The sequence below is a fragment of the Sphaerodactylus townsendi genome, linkage group LG03, assembly GCF_021028975.2.
Source record: "Sphaerodactylus townsendi isolate TG3544 linkage group LG03, MPM_Stown_v2.3, whole genome shotgun sequence".
Taxonomy (NCBI): Eukaryota; Metazoa; Chordata; class Lepidosauria; order Squamata; family Sphaerodactylidae; genus Sphaerodactylus; species Sphaerodactylus townsendi.
Window position 1 is genome coordinate 139,820,022 of NC_059427.1, and position 18,479 is coordinate 139,838,500.

Sequence of the window (18,479 nt, forward strand, 5' to 3'; positions counted from 1 at the left end):
ACAAAAAACATTTGAGGCTTAAGCCCACTTAGCCTTCTCTTTGTGTAGTATTTAGATAAGAAGCAGCAGCAGGTTGATGGGAGGAATAAGCTTTCTAAAAACTGTTGAAAGTATCCCTTCTATGCACTAGAGAATATGCAGTAATCGTAACAAGCTTATCAGGCTTAAAGCTGGGGGAAATGTGTTTTAACAATATTTTTTAAAAATTCCATTAGTTCTCCCTCTTCTTGCAGATCCACTTTGGTATAAGACTAAGTGACATGTTCATCCAATTTTCTGTAAATTAAGCTCTCACCATGTTACTAGTCCACATGAACAGAACATGTTTGAGAGGACCCCCACCCCCACCCCGTTTATCCCTTAACAACATTATGGTGGCTTACCTATTTTCAAGCACCAGCCAAATGGAATTGGAGTGGGGGGGGGGCTTAATTTAGATGCAGGCAGGAGTTTGCCATCTGGGCCTCAGTTCTCAGCTATATACAGTTAAAACTTAGTGGAGCTGAATCACATATTTGTTAAAGGAAAGGCCTTATGAGGAATGTGCATTATATTCCTTGTATCTTCACTTTCAAGACTATTTGTGGATAGGGTTTAATTGTTGCATATGTTTTAGTGAAGGTCAAGAGAGCTGGTTAAGCCGCTCTTGGTCTGGCGAGCACGTGTATTTATGTGAGCAGGGTAACCTGACAGACCAGATAGTCTAGCTCAAAAACAGTTTAACCTCAAACTAATCGTAACAAAAGCACTCCTTCCATTAAAATGTTCAAGAAGATGGGCTCTCTCTCCTGAAAACCACTTCCCAGAATGTATCCCCGTTTTGCAGTCTCCTACACAACTGAAGAAGGGAGGTCTGACATTTAAAAGCTGACACTGGGATAAACTCTGTTAGTCTCTAATGCCACTGGACTCCTGTTTTATTTTGCTGCAATAGACTGAAATGGATTCCGAAATTGTGAATCCCTCTTTATGGTGCCCTTCTTACTTCTTCATTCTCTTCCATACATGACCCCCCTATCTCTTGAAATAGTAGATGGAGAAAGGAATTGAAACACTTTAACAAGCACAAGTCAAGCTTCAATGCAACTTGTAACATTTTGACTTTACACGTAATTTGGGATACTGTGGCCAAACTAACAGGATATTTTGATTCTTTTTAAATTAAACACTTGCATTTTAAACATGGATATTTTCTCATGGAATGGTCTCAGATAGCACTTGTGTTAATAAAAATATACAGAACTTTCTAGTGTATAAAAAACCTGATTATGGTTTAGGAGGGGAAGGGTCGTGGCTCAGGGGTACAGCCATGAGTTTTTGAATGCAGGAGATCCCAGGCATCTCCATTAAAAGACTCAAGAAGGAAGTGATGTGAATGGTCTGCACCTGAGACGCAGGGAAACTGCAGCCAGTCAAAGAAGGCAATACTGACTGCAATCAACCAATCATAGAAACAAAGGCTGATTATGCACTGGTGTTCTGCTCCGCAGTAAGCGTATGGTTCCTTCAACAACCTTGCACAAAGCTCTTGCACTTACAATTTGTGCAAGAATCAGACCTGTGCACAATTAATGCCCCTTCAAAGCGCTCTAATAAAGTTAATGCTTTAACAATACTTGACCGTTAGAGAAAAGCTTTGATTGGCCAAATGCCTGTCCCTAAATTTTGTCAGTTTTTAATGTGTCACCAGACTTGATTTTGCTGAAAGTGGTTCAGAATTTTCTGACCAGTTTCACCATCAGCCTCACCTGTGTGCAGAGGCATATCCAGGGAAAATGTAGCCCAGTGCAAAATCTGAATCCCCCCCCCCAGTATGTGCAGCCGCCCTCCCTCACCATGATTAAATAACCCCTTTTGCACCACATCTTGAAGTCAGTGTATGGACCTGGGGGGAAGGAGGAGGGGTGTGGGGCGATTTTCCCATCCCCCGTGACTAAATGGTCACAGCCCAGGGACATCTGACCCCACAGGCTCTGTGTCCTTGTGCTTCAGCACACAACTAGCATCTGCTTCTGTTCTTTCTGCTTTCAGCTATTCCAGCCACTGACCTGCTGTTTGAAACTGTGGTGAGTCATTTGAACAGGCTATTCCAAGCCTTGATTTAAGATCTGGACCACCTGTATGCATGACACAGAAGCCTGTTTCACAAGTACAGTAAATGTACATGGCATCCATGTACAGTGTACACTTAATTTATCTTTATACACACACTGAGTAATTCTCATGTTACATTCAGCACACCTATAGCTGAGTGCAGGGCCAGAGCAAGGGGAAACTGTGCCCAGGGCATGCATGTGCCCTGCACCCCTGCCACACCCCAGAACACACCTGGAATGCCCACAGTCATTGGACACACCCTGCCACCTTGGCACTACGCCACTGGCTGAGTGCATGATTTAGGACCCATGTTTATCCAGGTATGGGGCTCCTGTTTCATTTGTAAAGTGAAAGAGCACTGACTCTTTCCTGAGGCATGGGGGGGGGGATGGCACCCGGGGCAATGGCACCTGCTCCAGGCGCCCTCTCCTCTACCACCCCTGTGCCCCACTTACCTTAGCCTGCCACCCCTCAGCTCGGCCCCATCAGGCTGCTCCTTCAGCCGGCAGAGCCTCCACCAGCTGAAGGAGCAGCCTGGCAGGTGGGGCCAAGGGGAGGGGCGTGGGGGGCAATTTTCTGCCCCCACATGTCCCCGCGACCACTCCGCCCCTGGCTTTCTTACAAACAGATACACACACATTCAGTATTACAGGAGAGAGCCAGCATGGTGTAGTGCAGTGGTTCTCAACCTTCCTAATGCCGTGACCCTTTGATACAGTTCCTTATGTTGTGGTGACCCCCCCAACCCTAACATTTATCCGTTTCACAGATGGAGAACACTGATGCAGAGAGTCTTAAGCGACCCCTGGGGTTGCGACCCACAGGTTGAGAACCGCTGGTGTAGTGGTTAAGAGTGGAGGCCTCTAATCTGCTGAATTGGGTTTGATTTGCCGTTTTTCCACATGAAACCTGCTGGATGACCCTGAGCCAGTCACAGTCCTCTCAGAGCTCTCTCAGCTCCCACAGAGGCTGACATTAGCAAACTACCTCTGAATGTCTCTTGCCTTGAAAATCTTGCAAGGTCGCTGTAACTGTGGCTTGATGGCACGCACAGAGAGATTGACCATTGGGACAGCCTGAGCAGGAGCTACGGATTCGCCAGCTCATGTGCATTAAAGCTGGCCCTCTTCCCAAAGCTCTTTGTGGAAGTTCAATGGAAAACTCTTGGCTCGGTAATGGTGTTTTTTCTTCTTTTCTTCTTTTTTAGCCATAAAGCTTGTGCATCACATCCACGCAAATGATGCTGCACCAGGAATCCCAGCTATTTCCTTTTAACACTGGGTGGGACAAGGGGATCCCTCTGATCAGCCTCTACAAGAAGGCTTTTCCAGAAAGTGAACAAACCCCAAAGGAGAAAAGCATGCATAACTCACAGCATTTCAGGGGATACGTCCAAAACACAAAATATCAGACCCTTGTGCAATCCTTACAGCTGCTCACCAGCTGTCCCCAGACACTCAGTGTTTACGCTTGTTCTTAATGGAGACATATTTGGCTGCTGGCACTGCTTTCATTCCTTGCTAAAAATTAAGACCAGCTGCTGAGCCAAAGCTATTCAGAAAGAGGAAATGCTTTGTGCAGATGTCAAAGGAGCTGCTAGGCCTCGTCCATGGAGCACGTAATGCTCAGCTACTATCACCCTTTTATCCTGCCTTTCTTCCATGGAGTTCAGGGCAGCATCTGTGGTTCTCTGCAGATTACTCTGTCCTCACAACACCCCTGTGAGGTAGGTTAGGCTGAAGGATAGCATGACAGGCCCAACACCAGTTTCAGTAACACAGCTGCATTTGAACAGAAGCAGACTTGCTGTTTAACTGGCAGACGAGAGCAAGCCCAACCAGGACTCAGTGGCTCTGCCAGTGATGCAGGGACTACTCAGGCCTGGCTGCTGTTGCCTAAGACGGGTGTTGGCTCATCCCTCCCCTGTGCTGCTGGCAACTGGGGTGGTGGAGGAAGAGGCAACAGATAAGCTGATACTCATGATGGGTGCCACAGACCAGGTCTGGAATGAGTGTAACACCCCAGGGACCCCTTGACTGGGCATGCTCCTTGGCTGTTTCCACTTGCCACAGAGGCGTAGCTCCAAGGGAACGGGGGGGGCGACGCACCAGGCGCACACCCCTGTGGGGGTGGTGAGGGCGTGGCGGGGGCGTTCCAGGGCGGGGTGGAGGACGCACCAGTGCATCGGGTGCCTTTCCCCCTTGCTACACCTCTGCTTGCCAGTACAAGCCTGGATCTGAACATGGTTCTCCCTAGTCGCTGTCCAACAGGCAAATGGCTACTTTCTACCAGAGGTTCTGTAGCAGTGACTGGCTTGGGTCATATCATCTTAGTGGCTTTGCCACACAAACCAGATACTAGAAAGTCACAAAAGGCATGTAAATAGTTTACATGCAGTCAAAAGCAGAGTCCCAACATCTTGGGGGATTAGAGCATCTCTTCATTATGTAAAACATCTCTACCTTGCTTCACTCTGTCATCAACACCAGCTTCATCTCAAAGGGTGGATCCCATGTAGCTTCCAATGAGGTTAAGGCAGAGAGATTTTTGACAATTCCCCTCTCCCAGAGGAGAACTCCAGTCTCCCTGCATGCTATTCATGGGGGGTCCCCCATCCCCTAGGAACAGAATTTGGGGGAGATTATTTGGCCTGCTGTAGGGGCAGGGAATTGCCTCCCTCCTTGTGCCTAAGGCAATCTAGGCCAGATCCAACCCGACTTTGCTATTTGCAGAACTATAAACATTTACTACATAGCACATGTTTATTTAGGGCACTTTTGCTGCCCTTCCTTCAAAATGCTCACGGGGAGCATTCATGGATCATCCTTCCTCTAGTTTATTCTCACAACAATCCAGTGAGGTGGGTTAGGCTGAGAGATTGGCCCGAAGTCACCTGGTAAGTTTTATGGCAAGTGGGGATTTAAACCTGGGTCTCTGCCCCTGCTGACTTGGTTGCAATTCCAATTCTTCTGAATAATACCAACCCTGAGATTGTGGCAAACTTTCTCCTTGAAATAATTGAATGCAAATAATCCAGCAATGGGTCTAAGTATGTTTAGAGCATAAGTAATTAACTTCTCCCTTCCTTATCACGCCACCTTACTTTAATATTTTATTGCTATACTACAATATATTAACCTGGGAATTTAGCATGTCTCTGTAGCAGCTCTGAAATGTTTATCTGTGGTATTAATTTTAGATGTAATATGTGTTTCAATTTCTGTCTCTTGCTAATAGTAATCATAGCAAACATGGCCAGTATGATGCAGACAGAATTTGCTTGTTGTTGGGTGGTTCGGGCCCAGTGGAATGAGAACTGGGGGCCTTCTTTTTGTTGAAGATGTGAACATGGATCGATGTGTCATGCGGGTTTGCATTGGATGTGTTTTGCTGTATTGGTTTGTTTTGTAGCTATTGTGGTTTTTTTAATATGCCAATAAAGGCTTTCTATTCTGTTCTTCATCACCTGGGTCTCTGTAGTCCAAGACAAACATGAAGATTTTTTTTAAAAAAAACAGTCCCCATCATTTAAAATTCTATATTATTCAAAGGAATCCCTAAAATACAGAAACAGGCAGCCTATGCATTAATTTCCCTAATTTTTTCCCATATATCTCTACAGCATGATTCAACCACAACTGACCTAAAAACATGACCTCTACAACTGATAATCCATGCTTAGCTAGGCAAAAGAAGAGGAAAAAACCCACCCCCAAAACAAAACACAACCATATGCTTACTACAGAATACATACAGAGTCAAGAACTCTGCATTACTTAAAATACAGCTTTAGTAGACAGCTGCCTTAAGCCTATTAGTGCCTCAGAGATCTGCTGCTAAACTATGGCAGACTCGCAGCACTCGCCAACGTAAAATCAGGAGTAGCTCACAATTTGGGGGGGATCAGAGCCAGTTTGTGCCACAAATGCACCAGAACATCTTTGGTAGCTGCACATTGCCTTGGAATACGGAATGTCTGTGACCTACGGAACTGTTACAACTATACTTTGTAGAAAATGGATAAGATCAAAAAGAAAAACAAAGAAGTGTGTCGGGGACTGAGCGTGCTTCCAGCACTCAGCACCTGAAAGATAAGGGCAAAGCAGGGAATCTCTAAAAGCTCAGGATATCCTGCAGAGGGAGATATGGGGAGGAATTTATCTGTCCCACCAAGTGATTCCTGAGAGGCCCACAACTCATTCATCACTAAAAAGCAAACTAGAAAATGTAGTACAGAAACACCCATCATTTCGTAATTCCCACGTTCTCTCTAGGAAAGGGGAATTCATCCCGATTCCCAACCAGAACATTCGCACTGCAATTTACACTGCAAGATTCACAAACGCATATTTACAACATGTATATTTTAAAGTAATGTGTTTTGCCTACCAGGGAGCTTTCTATTAGTTAAAATCCAAATGGCCCTGCAAGTGATCAAGGACTTCAGCTTTTTCATTCATTTATGACATTTCTTTACTGTCCTTCCCCTTACAAGGCATCCCAATTTGATAAGAAAGCTGCATGCAGAATTAGAATTAAAGTGCACAGTTGTACGACGCAGCCATTTTTCATCTCCATACTTTGTAGTTTAGTCGTCCATCAAAACGGCGACGTACAAAACCGCTCAGGTGTCACTTGAACCACCAGTTTTGCCAAAAAGCTCATCTACAACTGCCTGCAGAAAAATATCTTGCCCAATTAAAGGTTTACTGCTTTGAAAGGGGCAACTGAATGTTTTTCAAGGCTTGAAGGTCAATAACATCACCTGGTAAATGAATCCTGTGAAGCTTCTGTTAAGGTCATATAGTCAGCACGGTATAGTGGTTAAGAATGGGACCTGAAAAACACAAGTTCAAATCCCCATTTGCGCCATGCAAACTTGCTGGGCAATCTTGGGCCAGTCACACACTCTCAGCCCTGGCTATTATTTGAATGGGAGACTGCCAAGGAATACCAGGGCCATGATGCAGAGGCAGGCAATGGCAAAAACCCCTGTTAGCCTGTTGCCTTGAAAACTCTATGGGGTTGCCGTAAGTCAGCTGCGACTGGATGGCAAAAAATTATATGCAGAGCCAGCATGGTGCAGTGATTAAGAACAGCAGACTCTACATTTCGTGTGTGTGACTTCTGGTGAGGATTCACAAAGTGCTGATGCCTTTGCATACTGCAGAGGATCTTTGTGGCTAGATCACCTGTTGGGAGACATAAATCACCAGTTGAGTAATCACTTTGGATCAAGAGTGATTGGGAGATAACCCACATTGCTTCAAAAAGCTCTCCTCTGGCATAAACTGTGAAAGAAGAGGTTTTTGCAACTCACCTTGGAATGAAGAGCTGGTCTTTCAGCCCCCATTTATCTGCTACTGGAGAATAATTAATCTTAAAGAGAGATTTCATCTGCACTGAAGACAAGCAGCCTTGTGGTGAGATAGTCTTTCCTCTGGGAAATTATTAATCTGAATGGTACTTTTAAAAAGGGAAATAAAATAATTTAAAATAATTTGGCAAAAATTGAATAAAGGGGGTAAGGAAGGAGGGGCATTTCTTTTTCTTATTTTTGAACCTTTGTGGTTTTGTCTTCCTGTTTTGTGATAATAGTGCATTTGAAAGAAGATTGCTATAGACTTGTTTAAACCAGATATAAGCGAATGGTTCCTTTTGGTTTTGCCTAAACTATGAGACCTGGTTGCTACAGAGATTATGATGTTACCTTTTGTTTGGAGAATTAGTGAAAACAGATCATGCAATGTGAAGGGCCGGAATCTGCAGGAAAACAGAATTTATGTGTAGCTTTATTTAAAAAAATTTAAGAACAAAAAATAATAAAAGGTATGCACACAGATTAGCAAAGCACAACACAGTTTCAAGAAGCCTAGAATTTAGACAGTGAGGGAAGATAGTTTTGGAATAGCAAAGGTCAGGGAAAGCTATGATCAGATTGAGTAGGGAAGAAGAGAATTGGGGAAGCTGATTGTGTCATAGCTGCTGGGTTTGTGCATACTTTTATTAAGATGAGGACTGACATGGCTTCCTAAAACTGGGGCTTTTGTTATCCAGATTGAAACCGCAAAGATTTCAGGAAAGGTGTTCACTGCTACACATACTTGATTAGGGAGTGGGGTGAAGAGGAATATGGCAAGGAGAGTCCTCCCCCACATTAGTATCAAAATCCAGCATTAAGATTTGGCATCCATCTTCGGCCTATGAACCTGTCTTACATGGCACTAAGAGAGATTGACTTCTGTGAGGGCACCGATCCTCTAGTAACGGAAATGGCAGCCCTTGCAATGGGCTTGTATGCCAGCAATGGGAATGTGAACAGATTACGTTACATACGTCTCTGTGTATTCTTCAATGCTGGAGATGCATGTGTTATCACACAGGATTAATCCCAAACTTGGGCCCTCCAGATGCTATGTGGACTAAGCAATGACATTGGCAGGGGGGGGGATGGATGGGGAACTGTCCAGTCCATAACATCCTTGAGGGCCACAAAGTTTGCATGACAATCACCTATGTGCAGCTATCAGGTTAAAGAGACTACTTTTGGGGAGTCTCTTCATTATGGCAACTACAAGGAAAAATCATTGTAACGTCGGCAAAGGCCAAGAGAGAGCCAATGAATGTTTGCTCCTCCCTGGTCCCATTCCAGTGGGGGTGGGGTGGCAGTAGCCGCACACTGGAGAGATCACCCCTCTGCTGGGGTAAGTTCTCCAGGGAGGGTAGAGCCTGCAGCACACCACTCCCAGAAATGAATTCATCTCCCCCCTTTGGATGGGGCAATCAGTCTAACAGCCAATTTGCAGGTGGGGTGGTAGACGGGCCACCAGGGCCAGCGCTGCTGCCTCCAAAGAGGCAATCAGGGGCACAGGCACCGGGGGACAAGAAGCAGCTCCTTTCTCTCTGGGGGGAGTTCATGGAAACACATGGCTCCACACTTTTGGGTGGTGTCAGTTTGCGCCGCTATAAGGGGCCATTCCTGGTCTGAAATTCCTCCACCCCTAGGAACATCCCACCCTCCTCCACACTGGCATGGCCTCCTGCAGTGTAGAAGCAACAGCATGGAGGGGTGGGGGAACATTAGAGTTTTGGCACCAAGGAGTCGTGCAGCTCCCCTGCAGTGGCCTAAATGCCCCTATATCGGCATCTGTGCTTTTTTGAGTGATGATGGTAGAACTAATATTTGCATCCAGGTCACACTAAATCCAACACAGCTTCAGCCCCCCCCCCCCCTTTAGAGAACTTACATAAAATGATGTATCCGTGATGTTTGTCACGAGACAAATTGGCAAAAATGTATAAAAATCTCCTGATGTATATTGGAAATGTCATTGTCATGAAAGTCTATCATTTTTGGTGGACTTGTAATAAAGCTTTAAAAATTGTATACAAATACATTGAATTCAGAAAATGTTAAAAGATTAACACACAAATAAAACCAGAGACTTTTCTTTTGGGTCTTATGGACAAACAGCTTGAGAAAAAAAATGTAACTTTGTTTTTATGTATAACATCAGCCGCAAGCATATTATATGTGCAAAAATGGAAAACTTCATTTATATCTACAGCAGAAGAATAGCTCGTGAAGTTGTTGGAATTGGGAGAAATGGCTAAACTCACATCTTTCGTTAGAAAAAGAACTTATCTAAACTCATTGATAAATGGAAATTCTGACAGACTTGTTGCATAAGAGAAAAAATGAATTGATGATATGTGGATTTGTGAAATAGAAAAACAGAAAACAGATATAATAGAGAAAAGTATAAATGTTATTAGTAAGAATAATTAAAAATTATTTTTACAATTGTAACTAGAGAACAAGTAATAAATGTTTAAGTGTGTTTATATTAGATGCAGACAAAATTGGGAGTCTTCCCTCATCCGCTGGTATGATTTTTATGCTCTCTTTGTGTTCTATTTTGGTTGGTTGGTTTTTGTTCTGCTTGGGCTTTCTTCTTTCTGTATGTTTTCAAAGTCTTAATAAAAATATATTCTCCCTGAAAAAGAACAGCAGATTGTAACGTGGAGAACTGGGTTCGATTCCCCACTCCTCCACATAAAGTCTGCTGGTGGATCTTGGGCCAGTCAATGTTTCCCAGAACTCTCTCAGTCCACATGGAGGCAGGCAGGGGCAAACCATCTCTGACCATCACTTGCCTTGCAAACACAGGGTCACTCCAGGTTAGCTGAGACTTATCAGCACTTTCCATCACCACTGAGGGACAGGACATTCCCCCCCCCAAACCTGGCACCCCATTTCTAAGTTAAGGATGACTCTGAGGATAGTATCCTAGATTCTCCAGACTCTCCAAAACTAGCACTTAGCAAATAGGAAACACACATAACTGTGCCTGCAAGCTGTGAAGCATATACATATCATGGCCATTAAGTGCCATTAAATTGTAGCTGCTGGATGGCAAACTCTTAAACCAAAAGATAAGCAGAAGTTGCTTGTACTGGTCTCTGAGCACAAATAACTTCACCTGGTAAGCCACACCCCAGCCAGTCTCTGATAAAAGGGCAAGTCATTCTTCCTCTATGCAGAGCAGAGGCATTCAGGGTCCAAACAGCACCTGGAGACAAAGCCACCTCCAGGCGGCATCCCCCTCCTTACAACTGCTGCAGGTGGCCCATGAAGCCACACTCACCTGCACAGCATGCAAAGATCAGGCATCCCTCAGTCTCACCCCCTGACCTCCCCGAAGAGCTGACTGATTTTAGCAGGCGTAGTCCTGCCTTGAACTATCTTTTCAAGTCATGGGGAGCATTTCAACAATAACTTGAAAAGATACTCCAAGTCAGGACTAGGTCTGATAAAAGCAGGGGTCATGTTCCTGATCTCCAAGGCCTTGGACTATGTTTTCAAGTTATAGGGAACATTTCAACAATGTACCCATGAGCCTTTGCTAAATATGAAAATTAATAATGAATAAAAAATAATAAAAGCAGCCGAATGGTGCCATGTCCCAGATCTCCAGGGAGGCCCAGCTCTGCATGTGGGTGGGGCAAAGCTGGGGTGTTCCACCCTCCCAGGCTCTGAGCAGTGGGGAGGGGTGCGCCTGGAGGCTTGATTGCTGGCTGCATGCTTCCTGGAGGGAGGTGACTCTCTAGCCATGGGCCCTGATTTTGTGTCCCCATCATGTGACCAGATGGCATGCGCCGGGAGACATGGGTTACCCCCCGTGTCTCTGGGCAGATATGCCACTGATACAGAGCTCCTTTTTTACATGCAGAAGATTTTCAGGCTCAGCCCCCGGCATCTCCATTTAAAAGGATCAGGTAGTAGATTATGTGAAAGACCCACCCACAATACAGTGCACTCAACCACACTTTTGCATAGCAAGTTCCACCCAAACACTTAATGATTGGTTCCCTGGGACATGGACAATATACCACACTAAGCTTTCCCTTCTCACTTAGACACAGTGTGAAACAGACTTTTCTCTGTGATACACCTCTGAAGATGCCAGCCATAGATGCAGGTGAAACGTTAGGAACAAAATCCACCAGACCACAGCCACACAGCCCGGAAAACCCACCAGAAGCAGTTGAAAGACCTCTGTTTGGGCCCTGGAGGTCCATTACCAATCAGAGTAGACAATGCTGGCTTTGATATGGGAGGAGTCTGACTCAGCAGAAGGTGGCTTCATGTATTCATAGCTATAACCGGGAATCTTTGGTTGCAACTTCTTTCTCTAGTCAAGGAGCGTGATAATGCGACAGAAAAAGCTTCCATTCCTGTTAGTAAACAATTACTTATTCGGGACCTCCTCTGTTACTATATGAACATTTCTCCTGCAATTGAGAAGAGTTGGCAGTAGAGGGCGCTAATGCACCACTTAGCCTGTATTTTATTGCTACCACGAAAGAAACGTGCCTACGAGTTAAAATCCGTCGTCCCGTGACATCTTTTTTAACAGGATTTGTGTATCGGGCTGCAATTCCGTTCCTAGTTTGCTTTAATAACCCTTTGCCCTTTTCGTATATCACATAGCAGCCTTTTGCCCTTAAAATAACGTATAGGGGAATGTCCATGAAATTAGTTAGATCGATTATTTTTCTTTCCCTCCGAATTAATCCTTTGAGAGCGTTTACATTTTTTTCGCCCTTAAAAACAAGAGTTATTTTTGTTTGCTGTCACAATAGTTGCTTTCATATTGAGGAAGCAGACCCATCGTCGGGCGGTAATGCTGCGGAAGCCCTGCAGCCTCCTACAGAAAGGAGCATTGTGTCTCCTCTTTGGTCGGCTGAAGACCGTTGAAAACCACCAAGTCCTGATCCCGTTTGTTTCAGCGGCGCTTTTGCACGCACGCACACACACACCCTGCAACAAGGAGACACACGCGCGCACCATGCAACAAGGACCCTGTTGGCGCGTGGGGAGGACAGTGGCGGAGGCGACTTCCAAGGTGGAGAGACAGGAGAGCTTTGCAAGCATTGTCCTAGTCACAATGCATTCCTGCAGGGGAGATCTGTCTTTATGGGAAGAGGGCGGAGCTCGTGTAAACAGGGCCTGCCCGCGAAGGGGCGAGCAGAGGCAGCCTGCCGCGGCCGGCCTGGGTGCGTCGGAATTTCCGCGCAAAGGCTGGGAAGCGCGGAAGGGGCGTCGGGCGCAGAGAGGCGGCCACCCCAAAGTTCACCACCTTCCTGCCTTGCAATCTCCCCACGCGAGCCTGTTGGGGGCGGGACGTAGCCGAGGGGCGTGGCTTCCAGGGCTCTACAGAATCCTAGCCGGAGGAGACGTCTCAGTGAGTCTAGGTAGGGAGCGGAGGGGGCGTGTTCTCGGGGTGGGGGCGTGCCCTTCGCGGTGCCCCGCCCCCGCCCCTCTAAGAGTCCATATAGGACCGAGCGGCCCCTCTCCCCTCTCCCCACGGCCTGGCCATGACCCTGCGGAGGCTGCGGCGACTCCGGCCCGGACAGCCCGAGCGGGAGGTGACGGCGGCGGCCGCCTTGAGTGCGGAGGGGTCGGGCGTGCTCGGGGAGCGGGCGTCGGAGCTGGAGCGGGCGCTGGCGGCCTCGGGGGGCACCTTGCCCCGCGCCAAGAGGGTGAGTCGCCCCGGCATCGGCGTCGCGGGGGCTGGAGCGGGACCCGCGCGTGCGACGTCCCCTTCTCGCCCCCCTCCTGCTCCCGGCATTGTCTTCCCTCCGATCCCGATCCTGGGGCGTGCCTGGATCCGGACTCCCTCGCCCGTGCCCGCCCCAGACTCTGCTCCTACTGCCACAAAGGAGAGGCGAAGGGGCGAGCGAGACCCGCGAGGGGCAGTCCTTGTTCCACCCCACGGGAGGGCGGAGGACCCCGAGTGGTCGTTTTGCCTCCTGTCCCCTTCCCGCTCCTCAGTTCCTCTAATGGACCCTCCGGACATATTTCCGTAGACCTCAGCCTTGCCCGCCGCCCTGCAGGCTTGACAAGTCCGGGCACCCGATTTGCAGCACGCCGTCCTCGGAGGCTCCCTGCAAGGCTGTTGTGCGCGCCAGTGAGCTGCCTTGCCTAGGTTCGCCTTTGTCGTTAGACGGACGATGGGAGGGGATGAGTTCTGGTAGACTCATGAAGAGGCTGAAAGGTGGTCCCGGGTGGTTCTGGTTTCTGCCCAGTTGCACCACAATCTGTCCGTGTAGAGTGGAAGGGGGCAAACACTGCAGTTACTTGCTCATAAATTGTTGCTCGTGCCCAGGAAGGATGCTTCATTTGCCTCCTTTTCATTCACTGCTTGGGGTGAGAAAAGGGTAACTTCCAAGAATGATGTGGGGGACCCAATATGATAGTTTACTTTCATACACCTTTCCTGCCTTTCACCTGGCCTAGAACTCAGGCACGTCCAAGGTTCCTGTTGGAAACCAAGACCTTCCACAAGGATACCTTTCTAGGTATCCCTTGGGACCCAAACAGGCCTGGATTGTACCTGTCTTGCTGGGGTCGCTTCTAGTGCTCCCTTACTGTTTAACTTAATAGTCCATTGAGATAATCATGCCTAATAAAAAACTTTGCTGCAAATGGATGCTGAACATGCATGTGACTCTTGACACAAGCTAGACCAGATGATCACTTGGTAACTAAAAGTCTATCCAGAAAGCTGGAGAGATGGTGGCTTCCAGTATGACTACTGAATGGGAGTGGCGGGACTGTGAAGTTTGTGGTGTATGTTGCTATCATAGTTCAATGCTCCACCTGACCCAGGAGAGCTTTGCACTGAACTCAAATCACTTTGGGTTTCTTTCTTGTGCAATAAGTGAGCCTTTCTTCTGTGCTGCTGAGGGTGGCCTTTTGGTTTTCAAAATGGGGCTCATCTACTGTCTGTTCTCCCGTGCTAGTGAAAAAGAGTGAGATGCGCTTGCGGGCAATTCTCGTGTAATGCATGAAAGCACTTGTAAAACCTGGGGCTGTCGTTTAAGATTTAGCCAAAGCTGCTTCATCTCATCCGTGCTTGATATGAATCATGGGCATTCCCTTGTTTACATTCAGATGCTCATTTCAGAAGAAAACTCTTTTGAGAGACATTTGGGAGGAGGAGGTAAATCTTGAGCTGATGAGTTTACAGTTGAGGAGGCTCTTTGTGAATTTGGTTTGACTGTTTTTCCCATGCTGATAGTTGCCCGACCAGGTTCATGACTAGTGAAGGGGCTGCTGAGAAGGGCCTCTCACTTTCTAGTTTTATGATATAATAGCAGCATTCAGATATTCAGTTCTTACACACCACAGACCCCTCTGACCTGGATAGTCCAGGCTAGCCTGAGCTCATTAGTTAAACTGGGTTGAGCCTGGCAACCATTTGGATGGGAGACCTCCAAGGAATACACAGCAGGCACTTGCAAACCAGCTCTTAATGACAAACCACTTCTTACCTTTTTCCCCTCTTTGTAATAGTTACAAGGAGAAGAAGAAGAGTTTGGATTTATATCCCCCCCTTTCTCTCCTGTAGGAGACTCAAAGGGGCTTACAATTTCCTTGCCTTTCCCCCCTCACAACAAACACCCTGTGAGGTAGGTGGGGCTGAGAGAGCTCAGAAGAACTGTGACTAGCCCAAGATCACCCAGCTGGCATGTGTGGGAGTGCACAGGCTAATCTAGTTCCCCAGATAAGCCTCCACAGCCCAGGCGGCAGAGCGGAGAATCAAACTCGATTCCTCCAGATTAGTTACATGAGCTCTTGACCTCCTACGCCACTGCTGCTCCTCTGCCACAAAGGCCCTTCAAACCCTTATCTGGGATTTTAACAAATGAGTCATATAAATGGAGCAGCTTTATGAACTTCCCACCCATTCTCCACAAGTAAATGAATTGTCTGATCATCTGTGATGCTCAAAGGGCGGTTACCTGAATTCTGACCCATTGTAAGGCCTATCTGCCCCGTGATAATTAGAAGGATTAACTGAATGTTTGTCCTTCTCCACCCCAAATGTAAGGCTATCCCTGCAGACCAAAGACGCTGGGAAGGGGGGGAAAGGCCCTGTAGCAAGTCCAACAGAACAGCCCCTGTGGTGCTACAAGCCGGCACTTCAGGGCCCACTGAATTCAGGGGTGCCGGCAATGAGCATCGGCTCACCCTTTGCTTCACCTCACCCCACAGCAGTTCAGGAAGAGGCAGTTGGCCAGTTGACTCTGATTATCAATGAAATATCTGAGCCAGTGGGGCCTGAGAGTCAGTAGCCTTCTAGGGAAGTGGCCCACCAGGAGATGGTCTTATAAGTTAACTGTGTGGCCTGGCCTTGTCTTCAGTCCTTGTTTCTGTTCCTTTGGCCTGAGGGTGTTCTTTCTCTTCAGCACCAGCTTTTGCTTTCCTCACCTGTCTTTAGGATGAGTTGGGATGGCCATGTGGGTATACTTCCGTTGCTCATTTTTTAAAATCAGTGTGATATGTTAATGTGTGCTAACATTGGAAATGAATACTGCTAGTGTGAAGTGTAGGTGGCAGGTACAAAGAGTCCGTATAGCAGTGATGGTGAACCTATGGCACGAGTGCCAGAGGTGGCACTCAGAGCCCTCTCTGTGGGCACACGCACACAAAGTTCATAAGGGGGGGGCCGGAAAATCACCCCACACACACACACACACATACACACAAATCTAGGCTGGCCTGGGCTCCACAGTGAGCAGGGAGGACTCAGCTGGTAGGCCTGGTGCTTGTGCTCCGGGTGGCTGATGCCCGAGGGCGGGCGGGCAGAGGAGGTGGAAATTCTAGAGAGGCACAGAGCGGTGTGTGCGGGACTTGCTGGAGGCTAGGGCAGGCTGGCCCCTGCTTGAGCAGGTGGGGCGGAGGCAAAGAGGTGAGGTGGAGGCACTGGAACAGTGCAGGGCAGACTGAAACTGAAGAGTGCACGCAGGACTAAAACCTCAGTATTCAGGTTAAATTGCTGTGTTGGCACTTTGCGATAAATAAGTGGGTCTTGGGTTGCAATTTGGGCACTCAGTCTCGAACAGGTTCACCATCACTGCCGTATGGCCACCTGTGAGAATATTGTGCCCAGCTCCTTGGAGAAAAGTACTTCATATCCTAGAACTGTCTAGTTTATTCTTTTAACACCCAGACCCCTTGGGAAGCTCAGACTCATTCCAAGAGTGGCAAAGCTATCTCAAATAGCTCATTCCCAAAGCAAGCCACAATCCATGTAATACCTTTTCATTAGGATCCAAACAGTGTGCAAGTTTTTGAGTTCTCCAGAATTCTTCCTCAGGCTGGGTTTTATTATTTTTTTTTAAAGAGCTGACTATCCGTACCTGCAAGGGCAAAAGATATTTTCAAAATGGTCAGGTTCCCCATGTGATACCAGGAAGTATTGCCGGACTTTGCTATTTGAAATCAAAATGTAATGTGCTGGGGAAATACTACCTGTACTACTGCGCCAATGATACTTTTAATAGTGGTGCTGTGAGTTCTGGAGGCCTGAAGATATTTTTGCATAGTTGACTTTAGCATATGTTATTAGTGTATTCAGATGAATTGTGATTTCTGTTCGTTAGAGCAATGGGATGGAATAAGACTGGAGGTTGCTGATTGGTATTAGCTATTTTGCTAAAGAAGGACAAGCCGCAACAGTTATCCTTTTTTTAACACATGTAGCTATTTGCTGCTGTTTTTTAGAGGCAGTCTTTCTGGTAAAGCAAAGACTAATCTGTTACGCTGCCCTTCCCCTATCCACGCAAGACTCTCCGGCTTTCCTGAGCAGGCTGTTCAGAATTGGTGGTCAGGTGACTGGAAATTCTCCTCATCACTTTAAGTCTCATAAATTCAAGGGTAGCTTGTGCTATGAGTACTTGGCTCAGCTTTTCCAAATATGCCTTGTCTGGAAAACGCTAAGTTTTTTTCCAGCTGAATTTACACTTTGAAGAAAGGAGCAAGTTTTTCTCTGTCCCCTCATTGCTTAAAATCTTACTACACTTTGCAAATTTACTTTGTTACTAAATCTTGTACTGCCAGTTAATCTCCATCATATTCATAACTGCTTTAAGACCACGTGGCTGTGTTAGTAAAAGTGCTAACATGCAGTGTAGTCATACAGTCCTGCAAAGTTTCTCCCATCTATGTCCATTGATTCCAGTGGGTTTAGGCTGAACTAGGTGTTCCATTATGTAGTGTTGCTGCTTTACCCATCTGGTCTTTTAAAGCCCTGCAAGGCACGCTACTGTTTCCATTTCACAGATGGTAATGGAGGGTTGAGAATAATTAGGAAAGGAATTGATAATAAAACTGCAAAGATTGTCATGCCCTTATATAAAGCAGTGGTGTGACTGCACTTAGGGTACTGTGTTCAGTTCTGGTCGCCACATCTCAAAAAGGATATCGAAGAGATAGAAAAAGTGCAGAGAAGGGCAACGAGGATGATTGAGGGACTGGAGCACCTTCCTTATGGGGAGAGGCTGCAGCATTTGAACTCTTTTTTGGAGTGGAGATGTCTGAGGAGGGGGAATGACTGAAGTCTATAAAATTATGCATGGGGTAGAACATGTTGACAGAGAGAATTTTTTCTCTCTTTCTCACAATGCTAGAACCAGGGGGCATTCATTGAAAATGCTGGGGAGAAGAATAAGGACTAATAAAAGGAAACATTTCTTCATGCAATGCATGATTGGTGTTTGGAATATGCTGCCACAGGAGGTGGTGATGGCCCCTAATCTGGATAGCTTTAAAAGGGGCTTGAATAGATTTATGCAGGAGAATTATGGCTACCAATCTTGATCCTCCTTGATCTGAGATTGCAAATGCCTTAGCAGACCAGGTGCTCGGGAGCAGCAGCAGTAGAAGGCCATTGCTTTCACATCCTAATTGTGAGCTCCCAAAGGCATCTGGTGAGCCACTGCAAGTAGTAGAGTGCTGGACTAGATGGACTCTGGTCTGATCCAGCAGGCTCTTTCTTATGTTCTTATGAGAGCATGACCTCTGAATAGCA

At 46.7% G+C, this 18,479-nt stretch overlaps 1 protein-coding gene across 1 annotated transcript in view; it reads left to right on the forward strand.

Moving 5' to 3' along the window:
• Positions 1–12,903: 12,903 nt before the first annotated feature.
• The window catches only part of TAMALIN (trafficking regulator and scaffold protein tamalin), a 39,432-nt gene continuing 33,856 nt past the window's right edge, over positions 12,904–18,479 (forward strand). Inside the window, exon 1 of the mRNA XM_048491945.1 lies at positions 12,904–13,143. Coding sequence (XP_048347902.1) covers positions 12,979–13,143 — 165 coding nt within the window. The 5' untranslated portion in view covers positions 12,904–12,978. The remainder of the gene's footprint in view (positions 13,144–18,479) is intronic.